At 49.8% G+C, this 13,772-nt stretch overlaps 1 protein-coding gene across 2 annotated transcripts; it reads right to left on the bottom strand.

Moving 5' to 3' along the window:
* Positions 1-23: 23 nt before the first annotated feature.
* On the bottom strand, positions 24-13,561 carry Card19 (caspase recruitment domain family member 19). 2 transcript variants are annotated; one of them, XM_038334583.2, is made up of 6 exons: positions 13,446-13,561; positions 6,041-6,183; positions 2,400-2,553; positions 1,055-1,114; positions 812-882; positions 24-314 (listed from the first exon to the last, which is right to left on the bottom strand). In XM_038334583.2, the coding sequence occupies exons 1-5, from the start codon at positions 13,450-13,452 to the stop codon at positions 857-859; spliced, it is 390 nt and encodes a 129-aa protein (XP_038190511.1). In that variant the 5' UTR covers positions 13,453-13,561; the 3' UTR covers positions 24-314; positions 812-856. The 2 variants fall into 2 exon arrangements, with proteins under 2 accessions (XP_038190511.1, XP_038190510.1); XM_038334582.1 differs by lacking the exons at positions 24-314; positions 812-882; positions 1,055-1,114 and adding an exon at positions 1,148-1,339.
* Between the last annotated feature and the right edge of the window lie 211 nt (positions 13,562-13,772).

The raw sequence follows: 13,772 nt of genomic DNA, 5'->3' as shown, positions 1-13,772 counted from the left end.
GAAGAGGACATGAGATAGGCAGAGACGGTTTGAACATTTCATGTTAAGCACCTTGTAGAGTGAAGGTGAATGTGTTCTCATAGAATTATAAATATGAAAAATAAGTATTTAGAAAAAGAAGTGCAGACCCCACAGTGGGTGGCCAGGGGATTCTTTGTTAAGCAGCAGGTAAGGCCCAGGGTCTGGGTTCGTTAAATTAAAACCCTCCGAGGTCATCTGCCAGGAAGGCCAACAGGTAGCGGCTGACATGCCTGTCAATGATGACGGGGTGAGAAGGCAAGGATGCGACGGGTCCCAGGAAGCACTTTGGGGGTCTAGAAGACCAAGGGGAGAAATGATAATCCAAGGACCATCCATGAGAGGGGGACTCAGTTCTGGGAGTAGCTGGAGCAGGCTGGGACATTGGCCCTGTCCTTACCCCTACTCATACATGGTCTTCACTTTTGGGTTTTTAAAGATCAGAACTGGGTCTGACCCCCAGAGCCCACTAGCTCCTGCCCGGGGGTGACCCCCAAGCCTTCAGGGTGACCCCAAGCCTTCAGTGCATTAAGGCTGTGTGAATCCCAGAGGTCCTCCCCAGATGCCAAGATTCAGGCATTTGCAGGGCAGGGGAGTACAGCAGGCAAGGCTAGCTGCAAGCCGCAGGCCTCTAAGGCCACAGTTGGGGAGACCCAAGTTCTCACGAGAGAGGATGACAGACATGGCAGGGCTCTCCAACTCTCAGCTCTGCCGACTGCCCATGACATTGAGTGAGCCTCTCACTGTCTAATTCCCACAGTCTGCTTAGAGTGTTGGGGGCGCCTGCACTCACCTGGAGGGCAGCAGTAGAGGAGGAGGGCCAGGCCTGCCGCCAAGCCTAGGCTGCCAGGAAGCTCATGGGTCCTGGGAGAAGAAGAGGAGTGTGAATGGCCTGTAGCAGTGGCTGAGGACTACAGGGGGCCTGTCCCCCAACAGAAAGCCAGGAATAGAACCCGATGTGGGATGGAGAAGCCCCTGGGACACAGACAGAGCCCTGAGGGAAAAGGGAAAGAAAAGGAGGTGGCGGGGGCGTTACCCCTGTCACTCAGCTCACGGCTCTCGCTGCCCCAGTCCAGCTCTCTGCAATCTGAGTTTTCTGGAAACAAAATTACAGAGCATGATTAGTAGAGGGCTGAGCTGAGAGTGGGGTTGTCCCCCAGGGAAGCCCAAGGCGGTGCCTCTGCCTCCCGAAGGTGCTGGGATCACACATGTTTCTTCATGGCCACTGTACCTGGTGCCCTGGGCAGGCCCAGTTGGTCACATAGAGAGATCAGCTCTCCAGAGAACACTGCATAAATTTGGGTTTCCTTTGGTCCAGTTTCTATGATATTATAGGTGTGGAATAGGCTATTATGTCCTTTTGGCCACACGTCATCAAATGCAGGACAAATACCCACTATCAAGAGCCACCTGCTAGCATCATAGGGACTGTCATAGCAGGCAGAGGAGGCCGGAGCTTTTCCCTAGACTTCCCCATGGAGTTAGCAGACAGATGACACGCCACACAGACCCTGGGGCACCACGGACCACAGAAAGTGTTTCATTTCCAGTAGGGACATGGCTTGGATCCAACTGGGTTCTAAATAAAGCTCAAGGAAGCAGTTTTCGTAGAGATGAGGGAGAAAGCCAATTCAGTCTGTCCTCAACTGTCCACACTGTGCCACATGAGGTCTGGGGAAGACTCCTTGGGATCAAAGACACCAGCCCAGAGTCCCAGCTGAGTGCATGGGCAGAGTCACCTCATCTGTCTGTCTGGAGCAGTAGAGCCTCCTCTCAGGTCCCTAATCACAGAACCTGGCCTTATTATGAACTTCCAGGTCCTAGCAGCTCCAGTGACCCCAGACCTTTGGGACCTACCTGTCACCTAGAGCTCTGAGATCACGCTGTCGTCACAACCACCCACACCAAGGATGCCCTACAGAAAACCCTACATGAGCAGACCAGTGGATACAAAAGGTAGACACAGCCTTGGGGTCTACGCGGGCTTGGTAACTCCCCGTTGGGATGACCAAGGAGCAGCACGGGGCTGTGAGAAGGAAGCTGCTATGAACTGAGAAATGAAGACACAGACATGGTAAACAAGGGGGGTCAGACAGGATACATGGAGCACTGGCTTCTGTATGAAAAACTGGCACGGGGTGAGGGGAATGACAGAGAGGGAGAAAAAGGACAGAGGGAGAAGACAGACTGATATGCCAGCCTGCGCTATTCTCCCTGGGTGGTCCTCTGAGGAGGAACAGGGAGGGAAGAGATGCCCCAGCTTGGGCTGCTGCAGACTCAGATGGGCCCCTGAGGATGCCATGGCAGCTCGCAGTTGGGCGCCCTCCTGGTGAAGTGTTGAGGTGCTGCAGGTAGGGATGGATGTGGGGGGAGGGACTTACCAAGAGTGTGGCGGCTGGGCAGGTGGCTGTGCAGGGGCTGGGCATGGATGTACAGCGCTCGGTAGAATTCCTGGCAGTGCCGCTCCCCACGCTGCTGCAGGTGGCTCAGAAGGTCACAGAGCCGCACACGCAGGGACGCCTTGGGGTTCCGGAACTGGGGGCAGAAGAAAAGGTGGGTTGAAGGGGGGCAGCTGTGAGGTGGTCCCCTCGGAACCTCAGCCTTGGTACCACAGACCTCGGAACCCTCTCAGTCTCTCACACCACCAGTGTGGCGCCCAACACTGGAGTACTTAGTTGCTGGCTAAGTCTCGGTTAATCCTTGCGTCTCCAGGACTACAGGCTGGGAGAGGTCACCAAGGAGGCAGGGTGTGGGGGACATCACCCTAAGTAATGACACTCAGTGTAGCTTCTCCCCATGTGGCCTCAGTGAGTCACTTCAACCCCCTGAGACGCAGTTTTCATAAAAAGGAAATAATCCCCCGTGGTGGGTGGTTAGAGAACGAATGGTGGCATCCGTGACAGTTGCTCTTTACTTTTCAGACTGTGGGGAACAAGAGTCTAGTATTTCTAAAGTCAGTTGAGAAAAAGAACAGTTTCTTCTGATGAGTGTTGTGAAGGTCAGTGGACAGACCACTTGGCACTGAGTCCCATGAACCGGGAGGCTGTGGTCTGTGCTGCCCCCTGGTGGCTAGAGCTGAAAACTGACCAGAGATAAGGGGAACTGGAGGGCTTCTGAGAAGTTTATATATTTCTTATTGCAACAATGAGACGAATTTGAGCCTGTTACTTTTTAAAACATGGGTTGGCTCACACTAAGTGTGTAAGTTGACACAAAGCCGGGGGGAACTGCATTCTAAAGTGCCATCTCCAGCAGAACTGTCATGGTGTTTTGCGCTGGTGATGCCTCTCAGGCCTCAGTAGTCCCCTGTCAAATGGCGTGATGACTCAGCTATTTGTAGGACTGTGGATAAGAACCAGAGGATGACCCAGAGAGAGTGTGCTTGGCAGAGGTGGCTATTCACCTGGCTCAGGTGAACCAGGTCACATTCCAGTCTCTGAGGCCAAGTGGATAGCGTGTTTCTTTTCCCCAGATGCTGAAGCTCCCAGTGAGACCAGTCTCCCTCAGCCTGCTGAGCAGGCAGGCTAAGCTGGCTGCGGGATGAGGTCAGCTTCCACTGCCCACCTATCACAGGCTGGGCCTTCTGGCCTTACCAAATGCAAGGAGACTGAAGAGCAAAAAACAGTGAGTCTTTTTTTACTTTGACCCTCTGGAAAAGCCACGGTGTGGTCAGGGTACAATAGGTCCAGACTTTCTGGTGCGGTGTGTTGAGGGGCGCGGGTGTATGTGTGATATAGTGAGTGTGCTCTTGTGTCTGTGATGCACAGTTGATAAAAACTCAGAGAGATATATGAAGTTTAACCTGAATGTCTGAAAAGCAAAATAGCCTGCCACTGGCTCTTACCTCTACCCTCAGTACAAAATGGCGATCCTGCCTCCAGGAATCTCAGAATGAGACTGTGACTGAGAGCCGTCTCCTCCCACCTTATACTCCTCTTTAGGGCTGGGATTAAAGGCGTGCACTGCCTGATTTCTATGGCAAATTAGTGTGGCTACTGGGATTAAAGCATGTGTCACCACTGCCTGGTCCGTAAGGCTGATCAGTGCATCTATTTTACTCTCTGATATTCAGGCAAGCTTTATTTATTAAAATACAAATGAAATATCACTACATGTTTGTGTGTGTGTGTCTACATGTGTGTGGGATGTGTATGTCTGTGTGTGTGGTATAGTGAGTGTGCTTGTATGTTTGTGTGTTTACATGTGTGTGAGATGTGTATGTCTGTGTGTGTGGTATAGTGAGTGTGCTTGTATGTTTACGTGTCTACATGTGTGTGGGATGTATACATGGTGTGTCTATATGTGTGTGGGGTGTTTCTGTATGTGTGTATATGGAATAGGGGGTATGTGTACATTGTCTGGTGTGGGCGGGTGTGGATGAGTGTGTGTTTGTGTCTGTGTGTGAGTTCACATGTGGGGTATGTGAGGTGTGTGTGTGCTTGTGCTCACTAGCACGTGTCTATGTGCTTGTGGGTAGGTGCCCACCCACGGTGCACGCAGAGGGTCAGAGGTTGATATCAGGATGCTTTCCTCAATGGCTCTGCACCTGACTATTTTGAGACAGCATCTCTCATTGAACCTGGAGTCCATCATTTGGCTAAACTGGGTAGCCAGCAAGCCCCTGGGATCTATGTCTCTGTGTGCTGGGGTTACAGGTTCAGAATCCAAACTCAAGTCCTCACGTTCACACAGAAAGCATGTTACTAACCAAGCTATCTGCCCAATTCCAGACCCAGACTTCCGATGCCTCCTTCCTCTTCCCTCCTTCTATTCTTATGTTGTTGTGTGTTCTAATTTTATGTCAACCTGACACAGACTAGAGTCATCTGAGAAGAGGGAACCCTAATTGAGAAAATACTTCCATGAGATTGGGCTGTAAGATAAGCCTGTGGAGCAATGACTGGGGGATGAGCCCGCCCATTGTGGGTGATGTGCAATCCCTGGGCTGGTGGTTCCTGGGCTCTATAAGAAAGCCAGACTGAGCAAGCCATGAAAAAGTAAGCTAGTAGACAGCATCCCTCCAGGGCCTCTGTATCAGCTCCTGCCTCCAGGATCCTGCCCTGTTTGGGTTCCTCTGTCCTGACTTCCTTCAGCTATGGATGTGGAAGCATAAGCCAACTAAACCCTTTCATCCCCAAACTGCTTTTGGTCATGGTGTTTATTATAGCAAGAGCAACTCTAAGACACTGTGTGATCACCTCCTGTCAACCTTCTCATAATGCTGGAAGGGCCAGCCGCCACCAGATCATCTGAAGAAACTGAGGCATCAGATCTGATGGCAGGAGGCCACGTGGAAGCTGCCCAAGTGCAGAACTAAACTGAATTCTGGGAGAAAGAAGGCAGAATCAATGGAGATACCACCATGTAGTCCCATGAGAGACAGACGCTAGAGAAATTTACCCAGTAAGCCACAGCCTCGTGGCAATATGCAGATTAATGGAGATAGGTTAATTTAAGATATTAGTTAGCCAGAAATACACTAGAGTCACTGGCCAAGCAGTGATTTAAATAATATAGTTTCTGTGTGATTATTTCAGGTCTGAGCTGCCGGGCGACTGGGAAACTAACAAGCGGCCTTTGACTACACTGAGACAATTCAAGGCCTACGCCAGCTTCTCAGAGAGGGGTGTTGCAAGATATTTGATTATACTGTGTTAAGGTGTGTCACTGTGACTGGTTTTAAAAAAGTTAAATGTCCAATAGCTGGGCATGAGGTATAGGTGGGACTTGCGGACAGAGAGAGCTCTGGGAAAAAGAAAGGGGGAGTGGCCAGTCAGACACAGAGAAAGCAGGACATGCAGGAGAGGTAAAAGCTACAAGCAAGTGGCAGCATGTAGATTAATAGAAATGGGTTTATCTAAGTTATAAGAGGTAGTTAGGAACAAGCCTAAGCTAAGGCCAAGCTTTCATAATTAATGAAAAGTCTGTTATTATTTGAGACCTGGCTAGAGGGAGAGAGAAAGACCTGTTACAGAGGGGGCATGCCCAAGTGGTTACCCTGGCCCCGCTCACCCCTCAGCACCTTTTCGGCCTCTTTGTTGGTAAGGATTTGTGGGTAGTAGCGGTTCAGCTGGAGGATGATCCTGTCCACTTGTTGCTCGCTCAGGCGACCCTGTCCAGTCAAGAAAGGTGTGTCTTGCACCAATCGGTCACAGTATGTCTGATCTGGAACACATATGGATAGCATGGGTGAGCCAGCGCAGCCTCAAGAGGCACCAAATACGGCGTCCTTGGTGCTGACCACAGGAGGCCCACGCCTGCTGGAAGGGCAGCAGTCTCTCTAGAGGGTGCAGCTACAATCTCTCTCGTGTTAACCACAACGAAGAAATCTACAGAATACACATAAAATAAATAACAGAATCAAAATGTTACCACAAACATTAACTAAACACAAAGGGAATCGGCAAAGGTAGAAACAAGGGCTGCAAAAGAGCTAAAAGACCTACAAAATACAGATAGCAGAGACAAATCTTTCATTCTCAGCAATTACTTTAAGTAACTAGGATAAACTCTCTAATCAAAAAAAAGATAAAGATTGGCAGCAGAAATGATACTTAAAAACTATATGCTCCACTCTTTCCGGTCTTGGCTCCAAGGTGGCCAAAAGAAGAAAGAGCAGTCGTGCCAAAAAGAGTTGTGGCCGTGTGCCTGCATGAACTGGGCCCGGTGCATGCCCAAGGACAAGGCCATTAAGAAGTCCGTCATTTGGAACCAGGATATTGTAGAGGCCGCTGCTGTCAGACTCCTGTGTGCTTCCCAAACTCTATGACAAGCTGCATTACTGTGTGAGCTGTGCTATTCATAGCAATGTGGTCGGGAATCAATCTCACAAAGCCTGCAAGGACCAAACCCACCACCACGATTAGACCTGCTGGTGCTACACACCCCATTCTTCACACAAAGAAGCAGCTTTGTGAAGACAGAAGAAAAAAACACCTTGGAAAAATAAAATGTGAACATTATACTTTAAAAAATGGTCCCAACTAAATACTGACAAGACGCTCACTAAGACCTAAAGACACAAACAGGTTTGCAAGTAAACTGAGAGGAATAGGACAGGCCACCTAGACGTGTCCGACCCTTTGACATTTCAACATGGGAAGTTGTCATCTACAAACATCATGTTCAAGAACAATTTCCTAGTGTGAAGTCAGCTTGCCAGTTTTGTGTTGGCTACAGTCACAGCTGTCCTCAGTCAGCACATGTGGTCATAGGCAGCAGGTTGAACACACTTGATTGCTAACATAAACCAGACCAGAACATGGTGGTTGGATTAGAATTAGACAAAATAGACTTTAAGTCAACACTGGGCAAGGGATTAAAAAACAAACAACATATGTGAATTAAAGGTCAAGTCGCCAAGAATATTGTAACAACTATAAATACATCTGCACCAAGTATCAGAGCCCCAATGGGGAAATATTGATGGAACTGAAGGGAGAAACAGACAGCTCTACGATATTTAAAGATGTTCATATACCACTTTAAACACCAGACCAGACAACTAGATAGATGATCAATAAGGAAATGGAAGACTTGAACAATATCTAAACTGTACCTAAAAGTTATACACAGAAAACACTACCCAGTAATTAAAAAAAAAACCCAGACTGTTCCCAAGTGCACATGGAATATACTCTAGATCACAAACACATGCAGATCTTAAGCTACAAATAAGTCTCAAATATTTAAAAGCATTCCAACCGAAGGCTCTTTTCAGATCACATGACATGAAGCTAGAAATTGATACAATCAGAGTTTACAAATCTGTAGAAATTAATACAGTGGTTCTCAACCTTCCTAAAGCTGTGACCCTTTTGATACAGGTCCTCATATTGTGGAGACCACAACCATAAATTACTTTCACTGCTACTTCATAATTGTAATTTTGCTACTGTTATGAATAGTAATATAGATATCTGTGTTTTCTGATGGTCTCAGGCAACGTCTGTGAAAGGGTCATTCAACCCTCAAAGGGGTCACAACCCACAGATTGAGAACCACTGAACTAAACAGGTCAAAATGTGGTGTGGGAGGGCCTTCTGTCTATGTATTGCTTTTATTGGTTAATGAATATGAAAAAGAAACTGGCTTGGCCTATAGCATGGGAGGAGGAAGGCAGAGTTAGAGAGAAGCCATGGAGCTGCTGGAGATAGATGCTGGGAACTTACCCAGTAAGCCACAGCCACATGGTGATATACAGATTAATAGAAATGGGTTAAATTAATATAAGAGCCAATAAGAAGCTAGAGCTAATGGGTCAAGCAGTGATTTAATTAATATAGTTTCTGTGTGATCATTTGGGAACCAACAAGCAGCCCTTCTCCAACAAATGAACCACAAAATACATTGAAAACAACCTTGAGTCAAATGAGGAAACAAACACACCAAGACCTAAGGAATGGAGCAAGCATACCTCTGAGAGGGAGAAGCAACAGCCATAAATAAACTCACACATTTTACAAAGCGAGAGCTTGGTCAGGTGTGGCACATGCTTTAATCCTACCACTCTGGAAGCAGAAGCATGTAGATTTCTATGGGTTTAAGGGCACCTTGATCTTAGGCTAGCTGGAGTTACATAGTGTATAGTGAAACCTTATCTCAAAAAAAAGTTAACATTAATAGCTAACCATTACACCTCACCAACTTTAAAAAAGAAAAAAGGCAACTAAATTGGAAGGGAAGGAGGAAGGGACCAGAACAACTAGACAAGTCAAACACAGAGCTAATAGAAAGAAGGGAATGGCCAATTAGAGTGAAGACAACATCAAGAACATTTTTAAAGAGAAGAAAAATCAACAAAACCAAAGTTTATCTACTGAAATGGTCAACAAAATTAGGAGATATTTAAATAGACTGACAAAAATGACTCTAATTACTAACATCAGAAATGACAGCAGGGTGGCCAAGAATGGTAATATACATCTATAGGTTTAGCATTCAGAATGCTGAGGCAGGAGGATTATAAGTTCAAGGCAAGTCTAGGCTACATAATGTGAGACCAAAAATAAAAACAAAACAAACAAACAAAGAGGCCAGGAGAAGAGTTGTGCACAGATGTGGAGACCTGAGTTCAGTTCCTCTGAACTCACCTAAACCCAGGAATATCAGCACTGAGAAGGCTGAGACAGGCAGATCCCTAGGAGCTCGCCAGACAGGAAGTCTAGCTGAACTGGTGAACGGTAGGGACCCTGCCTCATAAACTAAGGTGGGGACAGGGGGATCCCCAGCAGCTCATGGGCTGCTAGCCTGGCATACATTCAGTGAGCAAGAGAAGGCAGACCCTGTCTCAAACAAGGCAGAAGGTGAAGACCGACACCTGAGACTGCCCTCTGACTTCCATGTGCGTGCTATGGCATGTGCTCACTCTCACACACATGCAAACACATCACAGGATGGGGATGGAAAGATGAGCGAGGCTGTATAGAAGGACTCCAACTTCAGAGTCTGCTTGGGCAACTTAGTGAGGCCCTGTGTTCAAAATAAAAATTTTAAAGATACATTTCAGTGGTATCTTTCCTAGCATGCACAAGGTCTGGGTTTGGGCCTCAGTACTGGAAAGGATAAATAATCTAGAGACATGAAAAGATGTGGAGGAGCCTTAAACACACATCATTGAGTGAAAGAGCCTGTCTGAAAAAGCCTTATGGTTCTAATTACACCACACTGCAGAAAAGGCAATACTAAGGAGACAATAAAATCAGGGGTTGCCAGGCCTGAGGAGGAAGGGAGGGATGAGTAAGCAGGGCACAGGGGAGGGTTAGGCAGTGAAGTATTCTATATAATGGCATTAAAAGCATTTGTCAAAGCCCACTGAACGTCCAACACAAGGAGGAAATGCTAGTGCAGATTCTGGGCTTCGGCTAACAATAACAAAATGATAGAAAATGGTAATGATATGAGGGATGGAAGGGGACCTCCATTTCCTCAATCTCTGCTCTATCTGCTCAATCTTCAGTCAACTGTCCCCCCAAAAAAGGCCAGGCAGTATACACCCAAGCAGTATGCACCCAGGCAGTATAGGCCCAGGCAGTATACGCCCAGGCAGTATACACCCAGGCAGTATGCACACAGGCAGTATATACTTGCAGTCCTAGCTACTAGAAAGGGGTGTGTCAGCCTGGACAACAAAGAGAGACTTTGGCTCAAAATAAATTCAAAAAACAAGTAAGTCTATTAAGAAAACTATTTGGAAATTTCCATTGTTGATGTTTATGGAAAAATTGGGACAGGAGGGGGAGTCATAGAAAGCAGGGCAACCCTGAGTAGGAATGCATTGAGAAGGAGCCCAGAGGATCTTCCCTCACACCTCTGGTCCCCTGCTCCTTCCTCCTGGCTGGTCTGTCTTCTGCACCCTCCCATCCCTGACGGTGGCTTGTGGGGGAATCCTTTTTACCCAGGTGGGCATAGCCTAAGAGCATGCCCACCCTATGCCAGGAACTTGGGGTATTTTTCAGGGGTTCACAGTTGTAACAGTGGGGCTCCCTTTACCAAAGACCCCACAAAGACATCCTCAGCCCAGGAGCCTGCTCTCAGAGGCTAGGGCTAGGGTTGTCCTGGTCGACAGTCATTGCTCCCCCCAAGGCCCAATCATCAGCCATTCCACCCCTGTCTGCGGCCATCAGCACCACCCCACCATGGCTGCTGGGGACTGGGAATATTGGTAGAGCTCCTGAAATCTGTGTAGAAGACAGACTTACCAACAGCCCAGGGACACCCAGTAACTTGCCATATTACCAGGTGCCTTAGGTAGGGTGGCTCCAAAGCCTGCAGCATCTCATTAACAAGTTCAGATGTACACTGAGCTGACTCAAAAAACAATCCACAGGCCAGGCATTTTCTGGTCCTATTTACACCTACTTATAACCTCCATCCTCCCACTGGCTCTACAACTTCCACCCTTTCAGATAGGGAAATGAAGGCGTGGTAAACTTAGAAAACTGTAGTTAGCATGGAGGTGACGCAGCCACGCTGGGACTGCCTGTAGACACCCCTGGTTCATTCTGTTCTGTCACTAACATATGGATCACTGTGAAGTCAGGGGTCTGCTGTCCCCACACTGTGCCAGTGTATATAGAGCTGAACACACAGTAGGCACTCACTGAAGAGTTCTGGAACAAATGGGCTCCAGTCCAAGGTCCCAAAGGCGCGGTCTACCAGTAGATAGATGCCAGAGCCTCATAGCGGGCCTCCTCCCACCCTGAGAGCCGCTAGTTAGCCAAGATGGGACTCTGCTGCCCACAAGTCATGAGTCACAGGAGCCCTGAGTCACCTGCCATGGGTGGCCCAGCCCAAGGGCTGAAGCCAGCTGCACCAGAGCAAGGGCATTTCCTGTGTTTCCTGCGGCTCTTGTAAACTATGCATGCAACCACATACAGGCAGCCACTGGGTATCACGGAGACTCGGGCAAGGCTCTGCCTGGATACCAGGCCCCTGTAAACAAGGCCAGGAATGCCTTTACTAGATGAAAGCAGATGGACCACTCTGTGCAGAATCCATGAGCCTTTGCCTGTACTTCCACTCCCTGCCAGCTGGTACCATGAGTATGGCCCTTCACATCATCTTGAACTTCTGCAGCTCAGACCTAAGTCCTTACTCTGGCATTTGGGACCCTGAAGCTGCGGGCCCCACAAGCCCTTACTCGCCATAGGGATCCCAAAGCCTTCTTGTCTGCAGCTCACAACCACAGAGTCAGGACCCAGGCAGTAGGCTAAGAAAACCCCCAGCATATTTAAACCCCCTTCTGAGAATTCACTCTCCTGGGGGTCTACAACTTGGGCATCAACTCCCCCTGAATCTCTCTCAGAAGCTCTTGTCATCACTGCATGGGTGACTATCTGTTCTGTGAAGACACAACTCTCAGTGTTCTATAGCCACCAACACACACACACACACACACACACACACACACACACACGGGGGGGGGGAGGGAGAGGGAGGGAGGAAGCAAAGATTAATCTGTGTGGCAGGTCCCCCAGCAGGTGCACTAGGACCACAGAACAATGGATCCGGATCTGTGGCCCCAGGGCTGCCCATCCAATCCTCTCAGGTTTCTGTTCTACAGTCTCCATCTCCCACAAGAAAAAGGAATGGCAGTGAGATGTCAAAAAGCCAGCAAGTAGATGGGAAAGAGAGTGTTTGACTGGAGGCCGGCTGGCTGTGTCCTCCAAGTTAAAAGACACCCCATCCTCCACCCCACTCCGGCCTGTTCTCCTAGAGGTGGGATGCTTCATTTTCTACGGGTACCCTATCTTTGCAGTGGGCCCTTGAAGACCAACACAGCTGAGATCTGTCCCACACATCCTGATGAACTTACTAGAGGATCTGGAAAACCAGAGGCAGGGCAGGGCCCAGCATGAATGCTGAGACCAGGCCCCCCATTCTGCTCCTACCACTGACCAGCAGAATGGTCTGGGGGCACATACCCAGCCTGAGATTTCATCTCTCCATCGCTAAACAGGTTTAATATTCTTTATGTCTCCACATAGACATTCTGAACAAGAGTGCATATTAGGGACACAAGCAGGGCTCTATACATAGGTAGTGCTCAGAACTTGCAGCCCCAAACAAAAAGGGCCTGGAGGGATGACAAAGGAGAGTGTGGTTGTTGGGGTTTCCTCTAGTCTGTTTACGAAGTCATCAGGTTCCAGCACATAAGGTCTTATTTTTTGTGCACCACCAATTTTGACTCCAGTTTAGAGAGCCTTGGGTAATTCTGGGGTTACCCTGACTCCCTGGGCCATCCCAGGTGACATCTGCCACAAGAGGCATAAGAGTGAGACTCCCAGAAACAAGTGCGGCATCTGGGAGCCACCACATTAACGGGCTCTCTGCCAGAGGGGGGTCTCTCGCTGACTCATCCCCACAGCATTCTTTTACAGGCAAAACTCAGCACAGCAATGTCACTGTGTCTGGCTGAGATCAGAAATAAAGTGGGTGAGTCCCCGGAGCAAACTGCTGGCTCCGAATTCACTAGAACCATCTAGAGTAAGGGACGTAGCAGGAGTCTCGCAGGCTCCCGAGCAAGCGGGAAGCACGGGCGTCTCACTGGTACCACAAGCTGCCCTGAAGCGCAGCGCCGGTCCCGCCTCCGTGGGGGTGAGTGCCATCGCGACCGCTCTAGAGGCTCAGCCGACTGGCGGTGAGCACAATTACCCTCTCTCAGACCCATCCCGCCCCGGGACACCGCCCCGCTCCGCAGGTGCAGCCGGTGTCGTGCACCGTGCGGGCGCTCACCTGCTGCTCTGTTTTCTCCGCCCGTGACGGCCCCCCACTCCGCACCCGACACCCCCGGCGCCTCCTGCGCCCCCGGCCCGCCGCGCAGAGCCCGGGACACCCCGCCACCGCGCGCTGCTACGCCCGCGTCGTCGGTGCCAGCTAACACCAAGGTCACTCGGCTCCCGTCGCCCGCCTGGCCCTGCGCCCACCTGTCATGGCGGAGGACACGGCGCCGCCCCGCGGTCCTCGGCTGTCCGCCGCCCGGCCCGACGGCTCCGGTGACCGCCGCGGCAGGCCGGGCCTTAAGCCCCGCCTCTACCCTCTAGACCCCGCCCAGCTACGGCAACAACGTCTCCAGTCTTAAACCCTTCCCTCCAACTAGCCACGCCCCTTCTCCATGCCGAGCTCTGGGGCTGCGTCAGCAGTGGGCGGGGCCGGGACTTTAAACACTGTCCGCTACTATAAAACCACGCCCCTCACCGAAACCCGCCCCCTGACATCCTAGGCTCTGGCTTCCCCGGGGAGTTCCGAACTGC

The sequence above is a fragment of the Arvicola amphibius genome, chromosome 6 (assembly GCF_903992535.2).
Source record: "Arvicola amphibius chromosome 6, mArvAmp1.2, whole genome shotgun sequence".
In the NCBI taxonomy this organism is placed as follows: domain Eukaryota; kingdom Metazoa; phylum Chordata; class Mammalia; order Rodentia; family Cricetidae; genus Arvicola; species Arvicola amphibius.
Note: the sequence above shows the minus strand (reverse complement) of the source record. Positions and strands in the feature narration are given on the sequence as shown.